The sequence below is a fragment of the Falco naumanni genome, chromosome 3, assembly GCF_017639655.2.
Source record: "Falco naumanni isolate bFalNau1 chromosome 3, bFalNau1.pat, whole genome shotgun sequence".
NCBI lineage: Eukaryota > Metazoa > Chordata > Aves > Falconiformes > Falconidae > Falco > Falco naumanni.
The window spans coordinates 48,994,231-49,021,512 of NC_054056.1; the positions used below are offsets into that span (position 1 = coordinate 48,994,231).

The 27,282-nt window shown below is 37.9% G+C and overlaps 1 protein-coding gene across 7 annotated transcripts in view; it reads right to left on the reverse strand.

The window, feature by feature from the left end:
- Positions 1 to 3,516: 3,516 nt before the first annotated feature.
- The window catches only part of ANKS6 (ankyrin repeat and sterile alpha motif domain containing 6), a 38,570-nt gene continuing 14,804 nt past the window's right edge, over positions 3,517 to 27,282 (reverse strand). Inside the window, exons 5-20 of one of the 7 annotated variants that reach the window (XR_005826902.1) lie at positions 27,045 to 27,151; positions 25,467 to 25,615; positions 24,799 to 25,009; positions 24,136 to 24,185; positions 22,909 to 23,112; positions 20,953 to 21,118; positions 20,162 to 20,331; positions 16,574 to 16,763; positions 15,037 to 15,156; positions 13,087 to 13,154; positions 11,705 to 11,821; positions 10,657 to 10,753; positions 7,873 to 7,972; positions 7,491 to 7,558; positions 4,120 to 4,165; positions 3,517 to 3,799 (exon numbers count right to left, since the gene is read on the reverse strand). Coding sequence is in view for 6 of the 7 variants with exons in the window: in XM_040587019.1 (XP_040442953.1) it covers positions 7,803 to 7,972; positions 10,657 to 10,753; positions 11,705 to 11,821; positions 13,087 to 13,154; positions 15,037 to 15,156; positions 16,574 to 16,763; positions 20,162 to 20,331; positions 20,953 to 21,118; positions 22,909 to 23,112; positions 24,136 to 24,185; positions 24,799 to 25,009; positions 25,467 to 25,615; positions 27,045 to 27,151 (1,819 nt within the window). In the remaining variant the exon portion in view is untranslated. The other 6 variants (XM_040587020.1, XM_040587022.1, XM_040587021.1 and 3 more) reach the window with 6 other exon arrangements.

Sequence of the window (27,282 nt, forward strand, 5' to 3'; positions counted from 1 at the left end):
ACGCTTTGAAACAATTCTTTGCTGTGACACTTTAAGGAGGACATTGCATTAACAGTTTATTTCAATAATAGAAACTTCTGAGAGACTGGAAATTAAGTATTTCAAATGAGCTTTAAATATAGCATAAGAAGTTTCGGATTTAATGGACAAAGGCTGTTCCCACTAAATGTACCCTTGTACTGCCAAGAGGGCTTTGAAATAAAATAAAATCTAGAAGTGGCAAGTTTGAGGCTATTAGTGTCAAGAGTCAGACCAGCCAAGCAATTCTAAACTAAGATGCTCTTGGTATTAAAGAAATCCGTTTGCATGAATTTTTATGTTCCACTTCACTCTGGAAACCAAAGTTGTTCCCTTGAGAAGCTACCTGGCTTCTGAGGCATTTGCTGAAGCGCAACAAATAGTAGAGATGACTGCTTGAATAATTTCCAGATAACAAAGTATCTTTATTTAAAAGCTGATCTTCATTAACGCTCAAAGTGCAGGTAAAAAGAAAATTAAATTCAAAGAATCTTATAAAAGCTTCTTGTAAAATAACAGTACTCCTCAGCAAAATTAGACATCTTAGGGTTAAAACCCACAGATTAGTCAAGTCCATAATTCTAGACTGAGTAAGAACAAGAACTGGTTTTTGTAGTATTTACTTCTTCTGCAAAACCCAGAAGGGATCACTTTTCATAGCAAATTTGCTAACAAAGATTTCACTTTAAACTAATAAGGAGGACACAGAAAATGAACAGCAAACGGGAAGCAGCTTTTCACCTTTGAATGTCTGTGACAAATCAGGACAGGTCAATGAAATGAGTGTCCCCATCTCTGAATGGTCTCTTTGTCCAAGTGACTGCAACAAAGAAACTGACCAGAACCTACACAGAGCACTCTGACACCCGCACACGTGCTGTGGATGCCTGAGGGCATGCAAGTGCCAGTGGGCATCTGGACAACTGCATCTAGCTTCTGTTCTGGTCTGGCCGGACACTGGCTGAGGCCCTGGTGATGCTGGCCAGACCTCCGCTGCCTACAGTGGAGTTTATACAGCCACCCATGTCAGCCCTTATACACAGACACATAAATGCAGGTGTCAGTCTCAACCTTACCTCTTCTCAGAGCCATAAAACCCAGCCACTGGTAAGCAACCCATTTTGTTTCTCCACTTACAATGGCAGCTAAATCGGGCAGAAGGCACAGACCACCTTGAAGAAGTGCGTGCAAAAGATATGAAGGGTTCCTAAACTCTAAACCTGTGTTCTTCCTATGTTAATAAAGCTAACTCTTCAGACAGTGGCACTTGTTGATAGGACAGTCTGAGGAATCCTTTCTGCTGTTGTGTAGATGCAGAGCCCACACTTGTGCACCAGTAGGTCTCCTTTGACAGTGTTGTGTTTCATTTAAATCTCTTTGATGCTTGTTCTTGGATGCACTTTGGCTAACATTCCTAAATGTATATCATTATTTATCCTCAGTCACTATATAGCTTAGGAATTAGTAAATAAATAGATCAGCTAGAGGAACTAAAGCCTAACTCTTCCCCATCCTAGACCAACATCTTGCGGGGCCACACTCTGTAAACCTTGGATTATTTTCTGCACAGCAAGACAAAATTCAGAGGAACGAAGCACAGCCCTACATTGCCTTACAGTCTTGAGGTTAATAGTCTTCTGTGCAATGGTATACACGAATTTGAGCCCTCTTAGATCTTACAATGCATCTCTCAACCTTGCAGTGTTTTTCATGCTGACCTGTTGTTCAATATCTTATCGAAAAGGACCTTTAAAAAATATGAGTACCTTTAAAAAAAGGTGAGTACTTCTCCTTCCAAAGAATAAGGCACACAAGCTCTTAACAGCTGAAGCCTTCTCACTTTGAGGTTTCCCTATTAGCAGGCTTAAGGTGATGTTTGGATTGCCACCTGTTGCATTAAAAGCACGAAACTGTACAGGGGAATTGTGCTGCCATAAGGCCCACAGGCACTAGGTAGGAGGTGAGATGTTTCAGCTCATTCCAGGGCAATTTACTCCCAGTTACACCGACAGGGGCTCCAAGGTGCCACTGCCCGATTTTGGCTCAGAAGCAGCAACTGTTTCCTAGTGTTAATAAGAAGCTGCAACTATTTCTCTGCTGCATTTTGAAGTGTTTTAACCAAAACTGCCCACGTGTTTCTTCAGAAAAGGACAGGGCCATTAGTTTAATGCTATATGGTTTGCACCCAACATTTCTGTAGTCTGCCCTGCCACATCATCTTTAGCAGCAACTCTTGAAAACTGTGAAAGCAGAAATCACGTATTTTTACCCTAAAGCTGAAATTAATCCTGAAGCACAATTCTGCATAAGGAGTGATTTTCTTGGGCACAAGACAAGCCAGAAACATAGAATACCATGCTAAATGTTGAGTGTTGCAAGTCTGTTGACATATATGCACCAAAAAAGAAAAATGGAACAGAAACTATTTTGCATACAGCTACACTGTTAACACCTGAAATGCCAATAGCATGACCACCATGGATGTCAGGGTACCAACAGGCTCTGCTTGCCCTCATCAGCAAGCAAAAACCATCTTTTTTTCTGCAAGAGCCCCTTGCAACCTCTTCTCCTCTTCCTCCTGGGGATTTAGCTACCTGTGTTCAAGGTCTGCTCTGATATGGCACAGCTGCATGCAGGACCTGGTGCAGCTCAGCTGCTCTGCTGTGTGCTGTCAGCAACCTGCAGCAGTACCACAGATGGCCAAACCAATAAAGCCATCACATTACCAGCTGACACACCGAGGCACACCTGAGGGACAGCAGGGCCATCACCGCTTTCACTGGTGCTGTTATCTCTGCCTACGCTACACCCACTTCTATACTTATTTTCGCAAAGTACAGCAAGGAGGGTGGAAAAATGTAAAAGCTTTAATTCTGTACAGAAGTAATTACTGGAGATTCCTCTGCACTGGAGTTCCAAGGTCTTCTTGACTTTACCAGCATCAGTACTCCTGGACTCACACCGAATTCAATCAGTGGTAAAGTTAAGCATTTGTGTCATCAGAGGTTTCTGATGACTTGTATTTTATTTGCTCAACAAAAATCTTATTTAGTAAGTAGTAATTATTCCCACTCATAATTACTGTAACTATGAGTTATAGTATTTCAAAATTATTTTCAAAAATCAAGTTATAATAATGTATTTTAAGGATCTGCTAGTGTTACCATTCAAAAAAATCCAGCCAGTATCAGTTAAATGGTTTTATTCTCAAAACAATCAGCAATATAAAATATTTTAACACTATTTCTGTTTAAATATTGGTGACAGATTATGCATTTCCTTAAATAAAGTGCTATTTTTACAAATAGGTGTTTCATATTTACTTTTACTGCTGTTGTAACCTCTTAATACTGAATAGATAGTGTATTTTGGTTAATGAAGAATGCAACATTACTTTTCCTTTATATTCCTTCTCACGAAACCATTACACCAGGGGTCCTCAAACTGCGGCCCGTGGGCTGGATACGGCCCCCAGGGTCCTCAATGCGGCCCCCGGTATTTACAGACCCCCCCGCCGGGGGTTGGGGGGGGAAACCAAGCAGCCGCAGATGGCTGCCTGGCACTGCATCCGCGTGCCGGCCCCCTGGTTAAACAGTTTGAGGAGCCCTGCATTACACTTTCAATTTGGACTCCTTTACCTGTATTCTAGTCAATAGAAGCATATTCAATTTATAGATTTCTCCATGTAGAAGCTCTCGTAATTGGTGGTGGTTTTCATGCCTTCTTCCATGCTTCTGTTGTTCTTTACTGTGTCCATGTAGGCCTCCTATGGGTTCTTCATCTATAGGCAAGAGCAGAACGAAAACATGAATCTTCTTATATAGTCATTCTTTCTTCATGCTCTTTTGACTTTGTTCTTCTCAAATCCAGACCACTGACACCTTGAACAATTCAACACTTAGGTTGAACTACAAAATCAATCTCTTTATTATTTTCCTTGATTCTTTGTAGGATTCAAATTCTAAGCACACTACTGCAGAAAGTCCTATACAGGTGTAGTTGGGAATAACTTCTCACATTTTCATTTGTACACTCCTATTTACTCAGCCAGATGCTGAAGTTCACCATAAGAAAAACACCCCACTTTTTTCCAGTAGCTACCTTTTAGGAGAAAGAGCTTCTTGTGGTTTTATAGAGCAGCCATGTGCTGTAAAAGAAAAAAAAAAATAAATCTGAAAAACAGCAACCAGCAAGACTCACAGCTTTAAAGAAGTAATTCCACAACTAACAGAAACAGGCCCACATTTCCCAGTATCATCATTATACCAGACTCCAACAATTTAACTCTGCAATTCATTTTTCTCATCTTAAGCCCTTCTCTGTATGCAGAAAGTATGAAAAGTCAGTCACGTGTGAAAAGGCCATCTACTGCCACAAACCTTTCTAGTATCTCTCCCTTCTCAATGTGTACCTTTCCAGCAAGTGACTACCTGAATTCTGTATGATTTTTATTTACAAGTCTGTATTGGTTTTGCTCCTATTTTTACTTCTGAAACTTTGTAACTCCCTTCTTCGGATAATTTCCATTTGCCAAATGGGCAAATGGATCTGAATCCCAAAGTGTAAAGTAAATATATAAATGACTCCCCACTCTTCCACTTTATTGTCCCATATTTTAAAATATCTACATAGGCATGTGTAAGTCTGTAATAATATGCAATATAATATCATACATAAAGCAAAACTGGAAGACTGCAATTTCTGCAAAGATTGAATGGCATAATTTTCTTTTTTCATCATAAGCATAGTTACTCTTCATTTCGCTTGTACCTGGAAAATATTCAGTGCATTATTTTGATATCTAAATCCTTTCTTTGTTCAGCACCACTGCCAGATGTTGGGGTGTTCTCTTTTCTTCCCACCTAAGAGAAGTGTTATGTTTAGGTGGGGAAGAGCAGCTGGATGTCTATAGCAATTGATGAAGCTCATCATTTTCTTTTAAGTGTTTTAATGAACTTGATATTAGAAGGTAAACTAAGCTAACTGCCAGTTAGCTTTACTTCCAACAAATCTTTCTTAGCTTTTTTCTCATAATGAGGTTAAAAGAAATGCCCTAGGAGAAAAAGATTGTGTCCTTCAGACTATTTTTCATGTAATTTTTGTAGAAAAGGGAAATTCCGTTACAAGCCCCAGACTTCGGCAAGGGAACGCCATGAACTGTTTCCATGTTTTAATCACAGATCTAAACCGTAACACTTCCTTACATATGTAACTAGCACATGGGATTTTACTTTTACTCTTAGGGAAGAAATCATTTCAGTTGGTTTGCTCCCTTTTCCCACCCCCCCCCCACAGAGTTTCATAGAATCCACACGAACTTTTTTCAGCTTTTCATTTCCGATTTGGCAAGTCTTTGTTGAGATACAGCTCTCTCTCCTTTGGTGTCATTTCTTTCAATTAACCTGCAGACCACTGCCAGATCTGTTCCATCCATTAATTATCCACTTGATGACTGCATGCATATTGCCCTCCCCCGACCCCTCCAAAACAAACCCCTAAACATTTAGCCCTGCCAATCAGGCATTCAAAAAAGTCTGATTTTCTTTTTTAGCAGAATCATGTAAGCAAAAAAGTTCCCCTCAAACTACAAACATAAACATTTCCTGTGGTGATATGATTTCCTAAATCCAGTTTCCTCAGAAATCAGAAATTCATGCTGCCACATTGAAGTTGGAATCCAGACAAAGGAGGAGCGTTTTGTTCCTCAGAGCAGTCGTCTTGCCTCATGCCTTCATCGGCTGGTCATCTGCTCTAAATTCAAATGGTGAAGCAGCAAGCTAATTCTGGGTTTGTCTGACACAGTTCAATGGGTTATAAAGAAGTAGTATCTTCCTAGTAGTTTCTCTTACCAAGGACAGAGTGATTAGCATGCATTGGCAATTTTCCAAGCAGTATTTTTTTCCCCTTGAAAACTACTAAAATGTCAAAAACCACACATAACATTCACTCTTGGAATGAATTAATTTTGGAAGAATTTTCTGAAGGTCACTGATTAATTTCCATCAAAAGAAAAGATGGAAGCAACACTCTCCACACCAGTACTGTTTGCCTATTCAGAATAGGGACAAGAACTATGGTGCCCCTGAATGCAATGGCTTACAGGTCCAGTAACCACTGAATTACTTATACAGTAGCTAGGGCAGTCATCTGCCTTACGCAGTTCAGGCAAGGACTGGACTACGGAGCTCCCAAAGCCTAACCTAGTGGCATGGGCTGGGGAGGAAGCAGTCTCAGCATCCTTCTGCCAGAAAATAAATGTTATGTCAAAGCCTGTTATTTTTTCTACAAAGCAGAATCATCTCACTCCCAGCCCCAGGGATGACACAGCAACTGATGTACAAAGGAATCTTTATCCCAACAGTGAGCTTTATTATAATTGAAACAGCTCATCTGCCAAAACCCAACAAATACTCAGCAACTTTTCTACAAGTTCCTGTAGTGAGTATCTCAGTGAGTTCAAAAGCAATGACCTCAGCAGGAGATGCTGAACCAGAAGCTAGCTGAGGATACAAGCCAGCAATTGATTATGAACTGCCAAAAAAGATCAAGAAAAATGTAGTATCTTCCTTAAACAAGCCTTTCGTGTGAAATTAGTTGTAACATCAATCCTCTACTTCTGATGGCCTTGCTTTTTATTTTTTCTGCCTCCTGTTTTCCTTCAACTGCATTCCTTAGAAGTGTAAATGTAAATAATCACTGCAGATCTCTTTTCCGTTCTAGGAACGTTCATCTAGATGGTTTTCTATTTCTGTTGCCTGCCATCTCATACCAGCTTTGACGAGCAGCAACAGCTCCTGACCCAGTGGCAGCAGGGGAGGGACTGAGCATGGGCAGTGTGGACTGGGGCATTTTCGGGCGACCTGAAGCTAAGTGGGCATTGGAGCATCTAGAAGCTGTAGACATTCGCAGGCTTGGTGATGATAGTCAGCTTACAGACCTCCCACAATTACAAGCCACATTTCCAGAAAGTGAGGATTTAACTTCTTTTCCCCTGCTTTGTTGTTTCTGAGTCTTTGGATATATTCGGATTGTATTTCATTATCTTCTTTACATCCCTACAGGCTGGAAACCTCATAAAAGCAGAGGTACACTGGCAGCCACTCCATTTTAGCTACTGAGCTTTTAAAATGACTCAAAATATTGAGGAAATCACAGCAACAGGTGTGAAAACAGTGATACTGACACAGCTGGAAGAGCAGGATGTTTCTATAAACCTGTGAGCTACATCTAGCTTTCTAAAAGGACAAAGCATGAACTGGCTTTCTTGCTAATGGTATCCACGCAGGCTCCAAGGGAGAGCTGTAGAGAAACCAGTGGTAGTAGACTATGCATACAGCACAAAAATTTCAGATATTACTTTTCAAACACATCACAGGAGGCAGCCAGTTAAGAGATACCATGATGCCAATCAATGATTAGACTGTAACAAGCTAGAAAAGTAAATTCACATCACAAAAACTGATTGTATTCACCATGGAAAAGCTTGGGAAGGTTCCCATTTCAGAAGCCTTCTTTATGTGGGAGTCCAAGGTATCTTAACCTGAAGTATTGGTAAAAAAGGTTATGAATACACAAAGCAAACAGTAACAAATTGCTAAACCAGATCTTCTAGAGGAACACACGGATTAGGCAGTTGAACTGTTGAGTACAGAGCACAGATTCTTGTTTAAATTGCCACATAACTGAGAAATTACAACAATGATGCTAGGTTTTTTTAATGGTTCAAGAGGAGATCCAGGGAAACAAGACCAGTGAGATGGCAGTACCAGGCAGATTAGCATAAACTATACCATAGAATCTGAAATTTTGTGGAAAACAATCAAATAGGGATTTGAAGTGTCTTGCCTCACCAACCTACTGGAATTCCTTGAAGGTGACAAGAGTCTTGTAGATAAAAGAGGTCCACCTGATGCCTGGATTTTTGCAAGGCATTTCACAAAGTCCAAGGTTGGGTCTTAAGACAATAAGGAACCAACAGGGTAAAAAGAAAATTTCTTGTGTGGATAAATAATCAGTTAGGAAGGCACAGAATGTAAGGTGGGAGTAAACAGTGATTTTTTTCATAGCAGAGAAATTCACCACTAGCATTTCACAGGGATCTGCAAGAGGACTCAGTATACGATTTTGAAAGGGCATATAGACTGAAGTGACAAACTTTCCTACGTTATCCATGTAAATAAAAAGAAAGGCAAACAGATGACTGGCAAAAGGACTTCATGAGACATCAGTGCCCAAACAATAAGATGACAGACAAAATCTGATGAAGATAAATATGAAGGCAGGCATATGGGTAAAATGATGTATGAGTGGTTATATAAAATGACAGGCTCTGAGCTCAGACTCAACAGATGAGCTGGGTTATAAGTAGTTCCAATTAATATGAATTCAGACTCGTTACAGCCAAAAAAGCAGAGGACTAGAAATAACTAGGAAAGGGCAAGTGAACTTGAAGTAAAGAACACAACTAAAAAACAAACACCACTGTCATGTGTAAATCTACAGTATGCCTACCTCTTGAATATCGTATTCTAGGCTGCTATCTACAAGTCAGAAAAAATACAGTAGAAAAGGGGTCAGAAAAACTATGGTATAAGGAATGATGAAGCAGCCGGTAAGTCTTCCATCTGGAAAAAATATGAATGAAGAAGAGTATCACAGATATCTGTAAAATCACCAGTGGCATGAAGGCAGTGAAGAGCGCACAACTGTCCACTGTATCTTCTGATCCAGCAGGATGAAGCAAAAGAGTCAGGACATGGCAAGTTCACAGCAAATGAAAGCAAGGAGCTCTTCACAACATTGTCAAATGAGACTGGATGAAAAAGCTGAACACAACTGCACGGACCTTGGGTCTGACTTGGTACAGCTGCTCTTACATTCTAAAATACTACATATTCCTGGAAATTACTTCAAGTTCCACAGACTGCATAAGGGTCCCACTGCTACTTTTTACAATAAAAAGCAGCTTACCTGGTGTAGAAACTTCTTTTACCTACACGTTCTCTTCCTCTTCCTTCTCAGTTAGTGCTTCTGTTGCTGTTTCACAGCCAAATTTATTTCAGGGAGCTCTCACACACAAAAACTGAAAAGCTACATCTCTGATGGCAACCCCTTTGAAGCATCCTGTCAACTGGTCAGCAGGAGCAACTGTTGCCTCCATTCTTACAAAAGGATGTTCTCCCCAAATCTGTGCCACCATTACTGTCCTTTGCAGTCTTAAAGACACTTTAAGTTCAGCAGTTAGGCTCAGCAAGTTGCTTGGAGTCACGTTACATCCGTATGCTGCTTCAGTTCTTGAGTAATTCCAGTTCACTGCACCATGTTATCAAATCCCAAATAGCAGCTTCTGCTCACCTAGCAGTACCTACAGAAGAGGCTCTTCAAGTTGGGGATGTTATCAAAAGACATCCAGAAGTTTCTACACATACTGATTACTCTGAGAATGGGAAGTAAGATGCACAATGCATACAGTGACACCTGATAGCGGCTTTCAATCAAGCACACTACACAGAATACAGGAAATATCCCACATCAACTAACCAACCCAGCAATGTCCAGTTTTCCCCAAGACAGTAGTAAGACTACAGATAGCACCTGCTTTCACGTATCTAGAGATATTCAGCTGACTGAGATTGAAACAACTAGGAATTGCCATTGTTAAGGCCTCCTAAAGCATATAATAGCTGAAATATTATTTAACATAATCACTATACAAATGAAAGGATTTTGTGAGTGGATGCAAGCAGCAAAATAAGCAACTGAAGGAGAGTAAGAGGCAATTTAACATGGTTAATTTCTTGAGGCGATTCAATGGCTTTCATGTTCCTCTTAAAACTTGGATCCAGAAATACACACATGAATATGTTTTGCCCTATTCCTTAACCTTGAGTAACAGATGCATATCTGCTTTCGGCTCCGGGGGCTGGCAGGACAGAGATTTGCAACTTTTAAATCTAGGGGTGACTATAGTAAATGTATTCATTTGTTACAGGTCAGCAACACCTTTCTGTACATTTTGGTTATAGATAGTATATTTTGAAAAGCATTTCCTCCAGCAATGGCTAGCAGTTAACACTGGTGGCTAGAACAGATGTATTCCAAAGAAACTGACCATAGACAACCATATAAAAATACTACCTATACAAAATAATTAAATGCATAGATAGATAAATACACAATAAACACAGCTCTCTAAGCCAGTATACTAAACTGTAAACCTTGAATATACTTAATCTACTTGATCACACTCAAGAAAATTGTATCCTATAATGAGCATGCAAAAGTAAATGATGTATGACACAGAAAAGCACCTCTCGCTGCTATATATACACACTAAAACCAGTACTCTATACTATAGTTTGCTATACTTACACCCGTTTTCTGTGTTTAGTAATGCATAACAAAAAATCTTATGCGTATCTCAGGTAGTACTGAAGTGTGTACAGAACTCTTACAGATATCTCTACCTTGTTACCTTGAAATCTTCTCTACAGTCTCAGCAAAAGACACAAACATTACCCAGATTACTACAACCATTAACCCAGAAAGCAGTTAACCAGCTTATTTGTCACATTCTGTCTTCTAGCCAGTATTACTTTTAAAGTATTCAAACATTTATTAATTTCAGGTGCTACTTACACTGGGAATGACCTGGAGGTCGTGTGTTACTAACACTACTTTCAAAGGAAGAGTGGAAGTTGTGTATAGTTTCTTGTAAAATCTGTCTCTCTCGTCCCTGTAAAAGCACAATAAATTACAAGACAGTATTTTTAAATTTGTGTTTAAAAAATGAATTTATTAAGAATTCAAAAAAAGAATGTGTAAATATGCGTGTCTATGCCCAGTCATAGTGTACTATTAGGAATAGTAACAAATCCTTACCTTCCAAATATGTAGAAAACCTTTTAGTAATCTTTTCCTGAAACTACCAGACAGCAATAGAAACATTTTCATTATTTTCTTCACAGCTTTACAGCATGGAGCGTACCCACCTCCCCTAATTTTTAGCCTTGCTGCTAACATCATTTGCTGCTGCTGATCTTAACTTGGGGAAATTATGTTTTATTTATCCAAGCTTCCATTATTAGAGGGGGAATGGACCTCAAAACTGAAAAAGCAGCTGAAAGGTGTCAGCAGGCCTAATTAAAGAGATGCTCCAGTCTACAATCCCTCTGACAAGAACGCTGCTTACTGTATGCCATTATTAGCAAATTTATGTCAATATAAAATAAAAAGACAATGAAAGTGTAAGGAATGAGAGAAGTGCTATTTACTTAATTGCAGAGAAATGAAGAACTGTTAGGCAAAACAGAGGAGGCCTTTCCTTTTACATTATATCCTCTAGCTGGGCTATAGAAGCCAGATGATTCTTTTTAGCATGACTGAAATCAATATTCAGTAACTGCAGTATCGCCAGTGTTTATGTTACCAGTAGTTTCTGATAAAATTTCCAATACTTTGTAAAAGAACTGTACGGTCCCTGAACTAGGAAAGAGTTAATGAAAGAACAGGGAGTACCACACAGGAAGATATTTTTCACTAAACAAATACATTAAACATTTTGTTTGGGAAACATTCATTTGGCTTTTCCAACTAACATCTGCAACTGAATTTTGAAATGTATGTTGAATTAACAATATAAGCAAACCTTGAATTAATTTACTAAGTACAGTACTTCAAAATGTACCTTTCCTGCATTCAGTTCAGAAATAGCTGCCAAAATTTGCTGCCTTGATCCATCAGTTTTAATACCTAGCTCTTTCAGATCACCATCAGTAAGTGTAAGAAAGGCTTCCATATCCACCTGCACATTAAAAAAAAAAAAAAAAAAAGACAAATTTACCTAGGCAAAATATTCACTATAACAGGTTAAAAGTGGTTTGGTTTTTTTTAATTGTACAGACTTACTGTAAATATTGTGCACACAAAATTTTTGAATGAATTACTAGCACCAAATTGTATCCACCTTACCATTCTATTGTCAGGTTTTAAATCCAATTAATTATCATAGTATATTTGAAATATTAATAGATTTTAGATTCTTCTTCAGAAAAGTTCTATCAATTCAAAACATATACTCTCCACAAAAATACCTCTACTTACAGTAGCAGCTAGATGAACAAGCCTAAGATTTCTCACTTTTCACCACTCCGTGCTGCGCTCCCCCCCACTCCCCTACAAGTACTTTTGGCATTTCAGAATATTTTGTGTAGTGTTCCAGTGTCTCCTGAGGAAAACCTAGGGTTTGTTCATATATCAGTTCTTACTACATCAACACATCCATAAAGCTGTGCTAAGAACAAACATCTAAAACTTTTTATATACATACAACCTTCACACACAGAGCATGTTAATTTCTACCTTGATGCTCCCTTGCCTATCATGTAGAGGAACAATAACAAGCCCAGTGTATTGTGATGCAGCTAAATAATCTGTGCTCACGTGCTGAACCCTGAACTCTGCAGCACTGTGAATTTATTGCATGTCCATTCACTCCCTCTGTCCTTAGTCAAACAAATACACAATTATTACTCATACCTGGTAACAACTTAAACATTGTATTTAATTTTACTTATTTTCAGCAACGTTTCCTTTCATTGCATCCTACAGGCAAGTCACTGTCACATGCCTCATCTACAATGATGCTTAGGTTCCCCAATTTCTCCTGTTGCTTATTCACAGTGGATAAAGAAGAGAAAGGAGCTATCTCGGTGACTCACACCCTGCTTTCTCCATCTGCAAATGAAGCTCCAGCTGTGATTCCAGGGATGATACAGTATGTCCTATAAACTGTTCAGCCACATTGGATATAGAAATACAAATAAAAAGCAGAGTGTAAAAACAGAGGGGGAAACTAGCTATATTAAAATTGTAGGTTCAGTGTACAAAGCACTGATACTTGCAGTACCCTGGAGAATGCGACAAATACTGTTTGGTCCATGTTTCAACATCCTCTCTGCAACCAAAATGGTTTTAAAACTTTATTCTGGACCACAAATCTGATGCAATGTGTGTCACACCCTTCTTCTTCTAAAACAGTAAAAGGATAAATGTTTTTAAAAGACATACCTCTTGTTCCTCGAAAATAGGTTGATATTTCTCAAGGGACAATTTTTTAAGGATGCCAGTCAGCTCATCTGTAATAATAGAGAAGAAAACACACACACACATCCCCATGGATCAGGGAAAATTTTAGTGATTTTTAGTTAACTGCCAAAAATATATATTAAAACATACATTCCACACTACAAAATATGGTAAGAAAAACCCAATCACATTTACTCTGCATCAGAAATTACAACACTGGCTTGCTCATTGTGTTCTCACCTATTTCCACATGCTATAATTCTATCTAATCTTACCTTGCTAGGATAAAATCTTTCTGTTGTATTGCCCTTTCTTCCTCAGTAAAAGGATCTTAAAAAACCCAAACCACTAAGGACAATTTAGGCACTTCAATGCCTATAATGCAGGTGCTCAGCCCCAGATGGCTGCCCCAGAGCGTGCAGGTTAGACAGCAAAACTCTTCAAGGAGGCAATGAACTGATGGTGTATTTCCCTGTCATGATCCAGTAAGGCAAAGTGTAGAGGCAAGGAACCACCCAGTTGCTCATTCAAAACACTGATACAAGGGTATATCTGAACCTCTCTTCCGTAAGTGCCCAACATCCAGGCATCTTGAACACAGATAGCTGAGCTAAGATAAAACCTGAGCAGAATTCTAAGTTTCATAAGCTTACCCTCCAAGGCTAACAGCACTGGATACTGGGGTTCCTCTCAAAGTCTCATGAAATTAAAAGTTTGAGGACCTGATAATGACTCTTCCCACACATCTAAAATGTGATGAGCCAGTTAGAAAAGTTAAGCGCAGTTTTAGAATAACCCACCTTCACCTCTTTATTATACCCTACCACTCTCAACTAAGAACTTGTTTATTTTTATTGCTTTGCTGTCACAAGAGACTAATTTTTTTTCCCCAGAAGTACCAAAGTGGTCAGTTAAACTAAGGAGTCAAAGTCAAAGTGAAGAATATGAATGATTATATTACACAACCAAACTGTATTTAATATTCCCAATATAAATTAATTTTCTTTGTAAAGACATCACTATACCATTCCCAAATATTCTTTGCTTTTATTTCACTTGTCTTCTGACTGTCCCTTTTTTTCCATCATCAGTAGAAATGTGAAAGAGAACCTCACCCTAAGCTTCTCAAAAGACATCAAAATATCTTGAGATGGACACACTTTTCTATGCACTATTCTGGAAGCCTCCTTTACACAGAAGAGCCCACAGAAAACTGAAGTGAAAAATTCTAGTTGAGCCTTGTTTTCTGGTAGGGTTTGGGGCTTTTACCTCTAGGACAATTAAATTGGTATGATTAACATGATATGTGAAGGTTGGCATGGTTTCAGGCTAGATGCTGTAGTACCCTAATCAGGTTCATCCATGGCAAAAGGTAACCAGCTTCGAAAACATAGCACGAGAACTTTACCATGTAGTTTGATGAAAAATATCATCTTACAGAAAGAAAACGCAAGTTTCCTCAGAAGTCCTTAGATACATTATTACCCTTTTTTTCTTCTAGGTCGTTAATTAGAGTTCTCATTTTTCATCACACTAATGTGCTTAAATTACAGGTTGTGATACGGGAAGAAACTTTCAGGGTCTGAACCCAGAGCCTTGCTGTCATAAACAACTGTAACATCTACCACTTTTCACACACAGAAACAACACTTCCAGCTGTAGACCTTTCATGTTTTCCTCTTTTCCTCTTTCAGTTCCTGCCTTATACGTTTAAGTTTAAACAAAACCTGAAACCTTTCAGTTTTACAACTCATGCATAACATTGTTTTCCCTTTGCTTTTTCACTAAGTCTTTCTTTTGCTCTGCTTGTATCTTGCCTCTTACCTATATCCCTGGAGAAAGCAAGGGTTCTCACAGCTCTTATGACTTCTGCCACATTACTTCTATTTAGCACGTCTTTTGTACTACTCTGAAGTAATAAGGTAAGATTACCTTTCTCCAAGTTTTCAGAGCCGCCTCCTTTTACTCGCACATGGTTTCGTCTTTCATGATTCTCTACATCACTGGTTCTCAAAATAGGGACAAGCTGTTGATGGTCCACCAAGTGGTTGCCTAAAAAGAAACCATTCACACTTCTGAGCCCTGCTGCCTACTGTTCCTTCACAGTAATATTCAATGCAAATAATTTTCTAATTCAATTTAAACTTACTTGGAAGAAAAAGAAAAGTTAACATCACTTATTCTTCTGATTACTGCTGGGCCTATGAGCATTTGTACTGTTGTTGATGAATCAAATCACAGTAAGAGAAGGCCTTGGAAGTAAAGGACCACTTAAGTACAAAAGCTTACAAGCACAAAGAACACAGAACTACTTAGGCTTCTGACAATCTAGCTGTCCGCTACAGATTAAACTCACTGTATCATGGCACATGGTGCAGTCACAGTCTGGCTTTACCAGGTAACATTAGAACAGCTAATAGCTTAGGGAATTAGTCTTGTTATCCAACAGTGAGCTCTCTTGCCTTTTATTTCTAAACAAACAACTCATCAAAATATGAAAATATGTTATCAAGCCGTTATTATAAAACGGCACTAACTAAAATGCAAAAGGATTTTCTCCAGCAGTCAGTAAAGTATGTTACAGCTAAGCCATAAGAGGACAGAGAACAGGTCAAGTACCAGCCCTCTTTAGTGTTGAATGGAAGTACAGTGTCAATGGACAAAGTCAGCACAAATGAAAACAAAACAAAATCAATACGGACTCTTCAAAGAAACCAAAAATAGTACAAAGTGCATCTTGCAGAAACCACATAAAAAGTACCTCCATCTCTTATTTAAAAGATTCTGAGTCATGGGGTTTTTTTCACTTTTTTTGAGATGTTTACAGCAGAAAATAAAGTAACTGATAACCAGTTTCCAATGCAGTAAAATGACTTTTTTAAATAAAGTGCTCTAATTTAGACCCAAAAGTTCAATTTAAAAGGTATAATCTTATTGGAAGAGAAATAACATTATTATCCTTTCTTATAACCTAAAGTTAAAATTATGGTCAAAATAAGACTGTTTTTGCAATTCTAAAAAATATATGCAATACAGCTCTTAAAAATCAATTGCATGTAGCTATGACTTGCTATGAATCAAAACTGTATTTCTGTAATGATGTGCTTCAGTACATTTATTACAAAAAAACAAACAAACATACAAACATTTTCAATCTGGAAAAAGTGTATTTTCTACTCTCAGCGAAGGGTGAAAAGCAGAATTTAAGACAGAAAGGAAAGGAAGGAGGCCACATAAGAGTGGTCTAATGCTTGCTTTGAGATGACTGACCTCCCTCTAAATGAAAGGAATCACAGCGAAACAGCCAGTTACTACAGGAATGCCACTCTCTCAGTAAGAAACACTGAAATATTTTTTCTAGAAAGACAGACAGCTTTCACTTTCATGCAGATACACACTAATCCAGTACAGTTTAAACACTCTGTGCTCTTGACTAATGAATCTCCTATAATTACAGTGACCTACTCACCGTCTTCTGTAATAGTACCACTGCTGGAATCATTGCTCTTGGCCTGTCTGTGAGAAGAAAAGAGCGAGGACTCTGTGTTGTGAACCTTAGGAGACTGGGAGGGCGATGGGGAAGGTGTGAGAGTTGGAGATGTGCTTTTAGACGTAGATGAAGTCCCAGATGGAGGTCTTTTGTTCATCTCCATTTTTTGCTGTAGTTAATGATACAATAATTTCAGTTTTTTAAAAAAAAGTATTTATCTATATATGATGCTTCAATATTACTTAAGTTGCATACCATCTCTGCAAAGCACACAGTCACCACTACAAGCTTCTGCTTGATTCATAGTGAAATAATTGGAGCCATACTGATTTACCCCAGGTGACAGTCTGTCCCTTCAAATTCATCAAGAAAAAGACATTTCTCAAGGCTGTAATTTCGGAATAAGAAAATTATTTCTTATAAAGCAATGCTATGTACAAGCACTACAATTATTCTTTTTATAAAAGGTGAAATTACTTTTGAGTCTGAAAACAGATCTTTTTTATTCAGAGATTTAATCAAATAAATAAAGCCTCAATTAAAGCAGTTCAAAGTGTATCAAATTCTAATTTAAAGTAGCACTTCATGTTACCAGAAGTTTTGGTACAATTAAAACCCCTGCTGCACTGGCATGAAAGTTTCCAGTCAACACTTAAACTTGTTATTATGTAACAGGAGTTAAATTATTCAAAAGTTATTAAATATTTTAAAAGTAATACATTTGGAGGCATGGAAAACGGGAAAACAGATGAATTAGAAAAAGAGGAGTAAGAAAATGTATGTATGTAAACAAGTCTTTTCTAAAAAAGTTAATGTACCTCATATCTCCTAAATTCCTCAATATACTTATCACTTCACACATTTCGATGTTTGCATTATATGATCTAAGAAGTCATCTTAGGTGATCTTTTCCTGGATTACTGAATTCAGAGTTTAACTTTAAATACCTTTTGTCAGTCCAGCTGCTACCAGAAAAACATAAGAAAAATTGAGCTGGATAACAGGGCAAGAAAGGAGAATGACAGGGGTTGCTGCCTCTCTACTACTTTGCTTCTGTGCTATGGCATAAATGGAACTTCTCTTTCTAATGAAAGATATGCAGATTAAAATGATAAAGACTGACTTGAGTGGCAACATTCTTCTACTCTCTATCCTATGCCAGAACGTACCACCTCCTTAGCCCTGCACTGGACTGAATAGAAGTAACGTAGCATGATACAAATTTGAGAGGTCTCTGGAAAGCATCGTGAACTCATTTCAGTTTTCTGCCCCAAATTTCCCTGTATTCCGTTATTGGCCATTTGTGTTTCACAATGGTCTTCCCTCTCTAGCACAATGTCCGCATTTATTTAAATTACATCACCCTGTAAATTGTTATTCAGTTTTTCTTTTCCTTTCTTTAAGGCTTGTATAATCCCACCCCTCACAGATAACTTTTGCAAAATTCATCAGTGTAACATCGCTGCATTTTTAAATCAGCTATTTCCAAGATTAGACAACATGATCCCAAGGGAAGGGCACAAGCATTTCCACAAGGGATACAGTTCTTAAATTTTCAGCATTTATGTTGTTGGTTACAACAACAAAGTAGGTTGTTCAAGCTTTAGCAGCCAATGTGGTTCCATATGTGATTGTGTACTCCCAACAGACACTGATCTCCCAAAAATCACCTCAGATGTGTGATACATAAACATCTATAGCAAGATCCACACTAATTATTGGTGGATACACTGAAATTCACCTAGACATCTAAGCAAAGGGCACTGAAAGATCTGTTGCCTTTCCAACATACTGGCATCATTTTTATGTAAAAATATTTTCAACAGTATGATGAACTGCCTTCCCAGAAGATGATCTGCAGGGCACTGTACTTCATTACTTCTTTATTCCCTAATGTCTTCCACTATGAGTGAGAAAATAGTACTTAAAACTTCTTAGTGGCAGCACTGTTGTAACAACAGGCCCCAAGATCTGCAGCCCAAAGCTCACAGGCATGGGTGTTATCTCTTAATAGGCCAACTAATATAGTGGAGAAAAATAAGATTTTTCCAGGCACTCAAGCAACTCTTCTGAAATTATTTCAAAGATAAAAACAAGCTGAGAGAAACTACTCAGGTTTTAATTAGAAATACATTGGTCAGACCAACTCTTAAAGAAAAAGGAGACTTCAATGAGGGAAGAGGACAATGAAGTGGCTTTGTCTACAGGCAAGAGACCGATCATTTATAACCCAGGGAGCAGTTATGTGGGACAGAAAAGGAGGAAAGATTATCATGCGCCAATGAATCAGTATGAGTCCATCGCTTTTGGGGGTCCAGCAGAGTTATAAATTTTAGCTCCCAATCTCATCTTTGAAAAGCAACCAGTAGCTCCTTCAAAATCAGGACTGATAGATGAGAGACAAATTGACTATTCGTGGAAACTGTTTTGGCATTGATAGTTGCATGCTTTTCTTTTTCTGATTTTTGTCTTCCAGAAATTTCAATTGAAGCATGAACAACTTTGCGATTTCATTATTATTGATATTTACTGATTAAATATATATATTACTTGCTGTTGCCATATAAGACATCACAGGACAAGACAGCAAACACAGTATTTTTATACTCTGGCCATTTTTGTTTCTTCAGGCATAACTTCAAGAAGAATCTTATTAAAAGATGCAAAGAAAATAAACCAAAGAAAAAGGAGCTGTTTGGAGATTACACAAACCAAAAGTTGAGAAATTTTGCTCTTGGTTACGTATTCTAACATTTTCAGAATACCAGACATTAGAACTAAACCACCAAATTATATGCTTTCTTTCTCTTGCTCTCTGAAATGTAATGTTTCCCTGTGTGAAAAAATCCATGTGTTTTACAACAGTGTATCATATCTTCTGTTCCGATGCTGCTTTCTAACTCGTGTCTCTGCAGATTCTGAAGATTTAAAATCTTAATCCTTAAAAATTTTGTAGGAAGCAGTTGTTAAGTTCCAAATCCACGCACAAAAATGGGAAAGTCATGAGGGTAAAGCTATTCCAGGAAATTGGTAGTTAAGTCAGAGCAAATAATATGGCCTGCCCTCAGGAGCAAAACCTGGCTTTGGTAATGACAACTTAATGTTCGTACCATTTACAAATAACACCTTGTGAGGCAGCCCAGATATACACATACTGTTGTCATCAGCAGATCCTGGTACAAATTATCTCACGTTCTGCACTCAGGTTGTGCCTTTGCAGTGAAACTAGCTGTACCACTTTAGAGTAAAGCCCAGGAATAACTAATATAAAACATGGGACTCAAATCAGGTCCATAGAAAGAAATGAGAAGAAATCAAAATAACAGTGCAGATCTACCCTAAGATCAAGTATTACATTTATTGTTTTTAAATTAGAATAAAATTAATAATAAAGCAAAAATCATGGTTTATTATCAGGGTTGACCTTTTGTGGACTTTTAATTAAAAGGAAGTCTCATGGAGTTGAGAAGTTTCCACTACTGTAACAGGTGTTCATTCATTTTAGGCTGTGCAATGTCTCCATGACTAAGACAATTTGGAAGTACAAAAATTTACATTTCTCTGTACCTTTACAACATGTCCATTGCCAACAATTTGAGCACACTGCAAATCAGACAGAGCGGATGAAGGAGTTGACTGGACCGGACTATGCTGTTGGTTGGGTTTCTGTTCAGGTAAGCCTGCTGCTTTTCTTCTTTGGGCTGCAATCTGAGACAAAACATTATCTGCACTGCCACCTATGAAAAAAACAAAATAAAAACAGAGTCAAGGAAATCATCACTTAAAAATATTTGTTAATTCTTAATTCACGTCTCTCTACCACTCTCTTTTAAAAACTGACTGGATGAAGGGAGAGAATCTTAAGGTTCAGACCTATTCAGCACCTTTCATGAAAGGGAACAAAAAAATCAGCCACAGAAAAGAGAAGCCAGCCTTGTCTATACACACACAGAACTGACTTTCATAGGCTTGGATATAGGTTCCATGAGCTGCTTCACCATACTGTCTTTAGAGCTGCCAGACCACAATGCTTGCTGCTTTGTTTTTAATTGAAAACAGATTTTTATTTTTAAGCAAGCAACATAGATAAGAGACAGCTCAATGAAACGTATGTTGCAATGAACAAGCATCCACCTGAAACCATCACGGGTGGACTCAATAAAATCAACATGTTTTTTCTGAGGCAAGGACTAACCTACTCTGGAGTCTAGTTCTGTTCCAACAAAGTTTATAGAAGTTTTGCTTATACAGCAGTAGGAGCTCTCAGAAAAGGTTTAGTACTGTCATCACAAACACTAATTTTTTAGCTGAACCAGTTAGAAATTACTTTCTTATTAAAAATAAAAGCAGCATGGTACCTGATCTGTTATGCAGTTCTCCTCCATGCCTGTTAATTCCCGGAATGTTATTGGATCCACCAGAAGAATGGGGAGAATGGTTGAAGTTGTTGGAATTTGAAGGAGATGCAGGTCTTCTTGCAAATGTTGGTAATTTGACTGGTCTAGTACCTTTGCTAACAGATGTCTGCAAAATAAGAAGAAAAAATTTTTTATCTTTCTTCTTTAAGCAAAACAAAGATAAAACTTCAACTGCTATTTTATTTATTGTTAAGTTCTGAAACTTCCCCTGAAGAAGAAAATGGGTATCAGAAACACTCTTACTTTACATATACAAATATATTAAATATATATTTATGTAAATATATATACACTGAATATATATATATTCCACAAAAGAAATGACACCATAATAAAGGCATTAACTCTCCTTAACCTTTGGCCAACAAAAAATAAGCATATACAATGCACCTGAGATATAATATACACAATATTACAAGCAGGGGTGGGGGGGTGGTAAAAAAGTTACCATATGTGAAACTTCTTTCCTGCATAATCACGGTTTTGCCTCTCCCATCTTACAAAACAGCTACCACTTCTCATCCACCATATCCCTGTTTCTTACTAACTACACTGCAATAAGTGACATGAACTTTCTCTCCAACAACTGCATTTTCATATGCCCTTCAATCTAAACGTCTACAGGTACCATTTTATTGACTATCGTTAACTAAGTCACTAATGATCTTGCTATACACTAGCCAAATCCTTAGCCATATCCACATCCTCCTTCAATTCTTTTCTTTTAGACCACTGGCCACTGCTAACCATGTGACATACGGCTCTTGCAGCTCAGCTTCTTCAGGTTTCTCATCCTGTTTCTCAAATCAGTTCTTCAAACTCTGACTTAGTAGGTTTCTCTCTTTCTCCCTACTCCCATAGGAAAACCCTTCTTTCCCCACAGAAGGATCCATGTATGACTAGTCCTCCCCTAATTACCCTGCTCCTCACTTTATGTACAGGTGCCAATAATCCACTTACGTTATTACAATCAGCCTTTTTAGGATGATGAACACTTACCTTCCTGTGATATATCACTTCCTTTCTAGTATTCCACCTCATTCCACCTAAATCACCTCTACTCATATTAAGATAACTTCCACTTAAAAAAAGAAGACAGAAAAAAAAAATCCTCCTAAAATGTCTTCATTGTCCTATTTCTAGAACTGATGTGAAATACAGTTCTGGACTACTAAAATAATGTCAGGGCAGTAAGCACTTCTTTTCTCCTACTAACTATGAAAGCAAAGGCTGTCCTGGTTGTTCTGCTTCCTCTCTCAATACAAATGAGTTAATTTTCCTTTTGGTTTGCATTTTCACTAAAAACATCACAGAAACCTTCTACAAAAAACGATAATTTATTCAGACTTTTTTCCCTTTTTAAAGTACTTGCACTGTAAGGCTCTACACCTTCAAACCCACGTGATCACTAATTCCTACAATTCTATCTATTTCTAATCCTTCAGAATGTTAGATCTGTATATTTATGTCTTACTGATACTTCTTACTTCTTCCCTCCCCCTAATTCCTAAAAACTGAGAAACTTTCATTGTTTTCTTCTGCCCCTAGTCTTCCTCCAAATCAGAGCAGTTTCTGCCAAATTCCAATGACTGTACCTACTTTGGCAACTAGAATATATAGATGGAACCTGCAGCCCCTTTAGCAGTTCGCAGCAAATTCATCAGGGCTCAACTTTTTTCTGGTTAACAGCAAAGAAATTGTTTTATTTCATACAAAACTATTGTTCCATTTATGTTCCTTCCACAGAGGTGTGTATTCTTCCTAAACAGCTGAGCTTAAAAGGACAAGCCACTACTGAGACACAAGATTTAAAGTAATTTCTAGGCAGAAACACCATGTGCCTCACCAGTCAGCATGGCCTGGACATAACACAGTATTTGCACACGTTTTACTTACTACATCAGAGTTCCCACTGCTGTTAAAATCATGCTTGATCGCTCTCTGTGGCCAGGCAGTTCTCATCTGTTCACCTTTGCCTTCTTTGCTGAGTCGCGTTCGGTCAGAATTCCAAAGCTCAAAACTTGAGGGTGGTAAGAAAGGAGGTATCACTGCTTTCAGTTTATCGCTGGGCAGCCTGGTAAATGGAGCACTACTTCTCAGCTGAGAGAGGGAAAAAAAGAACAGCAAAAAGAAAAGAGCCTCTTCTTAAGAAAGATTACTGAAAGCTGATGATATAGTTTCAAAATTGTAAGTTAAATAGAAAGACAGAGACAAATGCATTTTTAAACAAAATAAAATGGAAATGAGACATGAAAGTAGTATTTGTGAAGATGTACAACACATAATAAGAAAGAGAATCCAATGGACATTCTGGCACCTCAGTATGCTCATTCATTTAATACAATGAATATAGTTCATCAAGTGGCAGAAAACGTCTCTTCCTTCATTGGACTGAATCTTGATTCAAATTGTTTTTAACAGGAATGTTAACAACTGATTTCCAAAGAAATAACAAGGCAGTCCTCTCTGTATTCCCAGGACACCTGGAAACAGTGGACAACTGCCAGCTCCTGCTGTATGTGTTCTCCAGAAAGAGAAAAAACTAAAACAATTGATTTGGCTTCCTGGAGTTCTGTCTTGTCAGTCATATCAAAAATTTCTCAATCTTCTTAAAAAAAGAACATAAAGGATAAGCAGGTAATGACATCTTGAGGGAACAAGCTGTAGGGGAATTTAAAGCTACAGCACAACAAATGAAGAAACAGAATAATACAAACCAATATTCCAAATTAAGTATTTAATGGTTGCCTCTACCAATAATTTCTCATTTTCGTGTTATACTAAGTTCCATCCATGTTTTCCTCACAGCATACTGCTTGGAACAACTAATTAGTTGCTGGCATCTATTTACTAATTCATTGCTAATCATACAAAGGTATGGATAACTCTTGAAACAAGTCAGTACTTGTGAACAGCTTCCATACCATACTACTTGTAGTACTTCCTAGTCTAAGAACTACTGATGTATTCACAGCCTGTCAGTTCCTGTCTAGTGACTATGAACAAATGACAGCTCTCTTCCTAATAGTGAGTTGGATAGGAGGTAAAAAAAAAAAGGGGGGGAGGGGGGAGCTGCATGACCTTCTCAATTGGTCTGAACACACCAAGAACACTGTGACATACCATGGTTGTCAGTAATTCATCATCTTTTCCTCCTTTTGCAGTGTTTACACCTGAAAAATATATAAATAAGCTTTTATTATTTACACGCTCCTACTTTTGTCCTCAAGAAGAGCTTACTATTTTCCAACATTCAACAGCTTTACCCTCAGTAAGCACACAGAACCAAGTTTTCCAGTGACACTGCCATGTACCTAAATTCAAGTTAAGCCAATAGCCTAATTCACATCAGAAACTGGGAGGGGGTTTGCACGGAGAGCTGTACAATTTCAGTAGATGTGCTTTACGATTTGGGCTTTTCCAATACCTCTTCTCAGAATTATTTTTTTGTTTCTTTAAATAAATTGGTTTTCATTACATAAATTAGTTTATCAAAGATACCAAATACTTTTGAGTGACCTGTCTCTACTATTCAATTTAATGGTGCTTGCTACAGGACACTAATATAAAAATAGTAGCATTTTCCTGTTTAAATGATGCTGCACTCAGCGTTCAGCATGATCAACAGTCAGGAATACAAACACCTCTCTGTTTATATACTAAAAATGCATTATGTGTCTTTTCAGTTATATTAAGCCAAATAAAAACTAAATCAGTAAATTAGAAATAGTATCATCTTGACTACCCCACAAGAGCTCACTTCCCACAAGACAACTCTGGCTTTACCGCTAGCTTTGTTATTTGTGATCCAAGCTGTAGCAGCATCAAGGTTTGCAGAGGTGTCCGTATCACCCTTTGAAACTGCTTTTATGGTGGAATTTAATGATGGTTCAGGCTCATCAGGAAAAGGTGCAAACTGATTGGAAGGAAATCCATGGCGTAATGTCTGAGTCAACTTCAGCTTGCGGAATCGATTGGACATCCTGCTCCACCAGGACTAGATTGATAAGAAGACACAACAATTTAGTTCCAACTAAAAGAAAAAAAAGAGGAAAAGAAATGTACAATTAAATAATCCTTACAGCAGTGATAGATCTGTCAGGGAGTTTTTAAGATAAACTACAAAAGCAACATTAAAGTGGTTTGCAATTATCAATGGATCCTTAGTACCTTCTACTACTTAATTATGAGATCTATTTCTAGGCACTGAAATGCTTCAGTGCAAACTCTTCCTTAAAAGTCTTCCTTTTGCCTTGCCATCTGACAAAAAGAAAGCTAGCTGAACACATGCTACGTTTCATAAAACCAGGAAGCACTGTCAATGAGGAATTCGGAACACACCCCCAAAAAATATCCCAGTTACATACTAGATCCAAAGCACTTAGCAATGACTTTCTCTGCTTCAAACATTACAGGAAATAATGCATTGGTTATCTAAGACTGAATATATTTACCTTTAGACCTCCTTTGTCATCTGGCAACATTGGGACATTTAAGGATTGCCTACTTCTGGAACAAGGCAAAGACGATCTATTGTTCAGCTTACTCTTGTCTTTGTCTACTTGCATGCATGCTGATGCCAGTAACCGTACAAGCTCCGTGTCTAAAATGAAACAAATTAAGAAAACCTTTAGTCTGTTTTGCTTTCCCAAATTATGACTGATATGCTGACACTTCCCCTATAAATCCTGTAAGGGAGTAATTGATTTCTCTCTCAAACGCAAAAGCAGATGAATCCCCAAAACCTTTTTTCCTGACCTGTTTCCTATACCTTCTTCCCACACAGTGGGCTAGTGTCTTACCATCACTGCTCTAAAACGTATTTATCAATATAAATAAGCATGTTATTCTGTCAGAATCAGTCATGTGTGACCAAGTGAACTGCCTTCTCTTGCAGTTTGCAGAAGCTGTGATGCTGCCTTTCCTCACCTGACACAGAAGACAGTAGAGAAAAATGAATGTTCTTTCTTCAAGTGTAGGTTGCAGAAAAGAAGCTTGAAATTAAATCCCAAAGAGAAAGGAGATGTTCAGCCTGGACAACGAAGGGATTGAAAAGACAAGGTAAGAAACAAGGTGGACAAAAAAGGTAGAAAAAAAAGAAGGAAGAGGAAGAAAAAAGAATGTGCGTGAGAACAGGACAGGAAAGCAAAAAAATATTCTGTAAATCTGTATTTCATACAGAGGTCAGGAAAGACTTTCAGGAGGGCAGATAAAACTGACATATATATATATACACACACAGAGGTAACAAGACAAACCACTCTGTCCTACAAGAAGCTAGTTATAAAACAATTCACTGTATTTATTTTCTAAAATTGCATACTATTAGTCATCTACTTTTGATAAAGGAAAGGTATCTGCTAGTGACCAAAAACACCGTAATGAGTAAATACAGAGAAAACAAACTAATTCCATCAGCAGTAGTGTTGGCTTCAGACAAAAGCAATTCAGATACCAGGCAAGGTTAACAATAACAAATTATATAGGCTAAACAAACTACAACACTAAATGTGTTTCATTGAAGTCTCCCCAAAACACGCTGCCCTTTTCTAAAGCATTCCCATAAAAAAAAACACCTGAACCCTGAAGTGTGATTTACTTTCAGCCTTTACAGACCTAGTTGGGAGGTTCAGCCAGGAGTTCACTAGCTTTGTTCTCATTGCGCTCTCTTTATCCTGCCCCTTTACTGCTGTCCAGAGTGGAAACTTCTAGCTCCAGTTCATATCTGTGCTAATAACACTACAGAATACCTGGGCCACCGCCGTCAAATGCCGCTGAACTGGTTCTGGTGATACAAATGACACAGTTTGAAGCATCTTCAAAAACAAACAAAAGAGGAATGCACAAAATCTGTTATCCCATAGATGTATACACTTGTCTAACCAATTAACTCAAAACCCACCATTTTCAGGCAGTATCCAGCTTGGACCTCGAAATACACTTCCTAGCAACTTTAATGTATTTTCTAGATTGGAAAGGATGTTTATCTGTTTATGTTGTACATTTCCTCAGTGCTCTTTGAATTAACATACCTGGATCATTCAGCAGCATTATCAGGTCAAAAGCTGTGTATCCATTTTTGGCACGAAGATTGACGTCAGCTCCTTGATTTAACAAATACTTCACAATGTTTTTGTTTCTTTAAGGGAAGAAAAAAAGGCATTGCTCATGTTAAAAAACAAAACAAAACCCCTAACACTCCATTTTCATCCACTTATACCAATGCTCCTCAATTAGAGATCAGAGTTCTTACCTTTTCTATAGCTAACC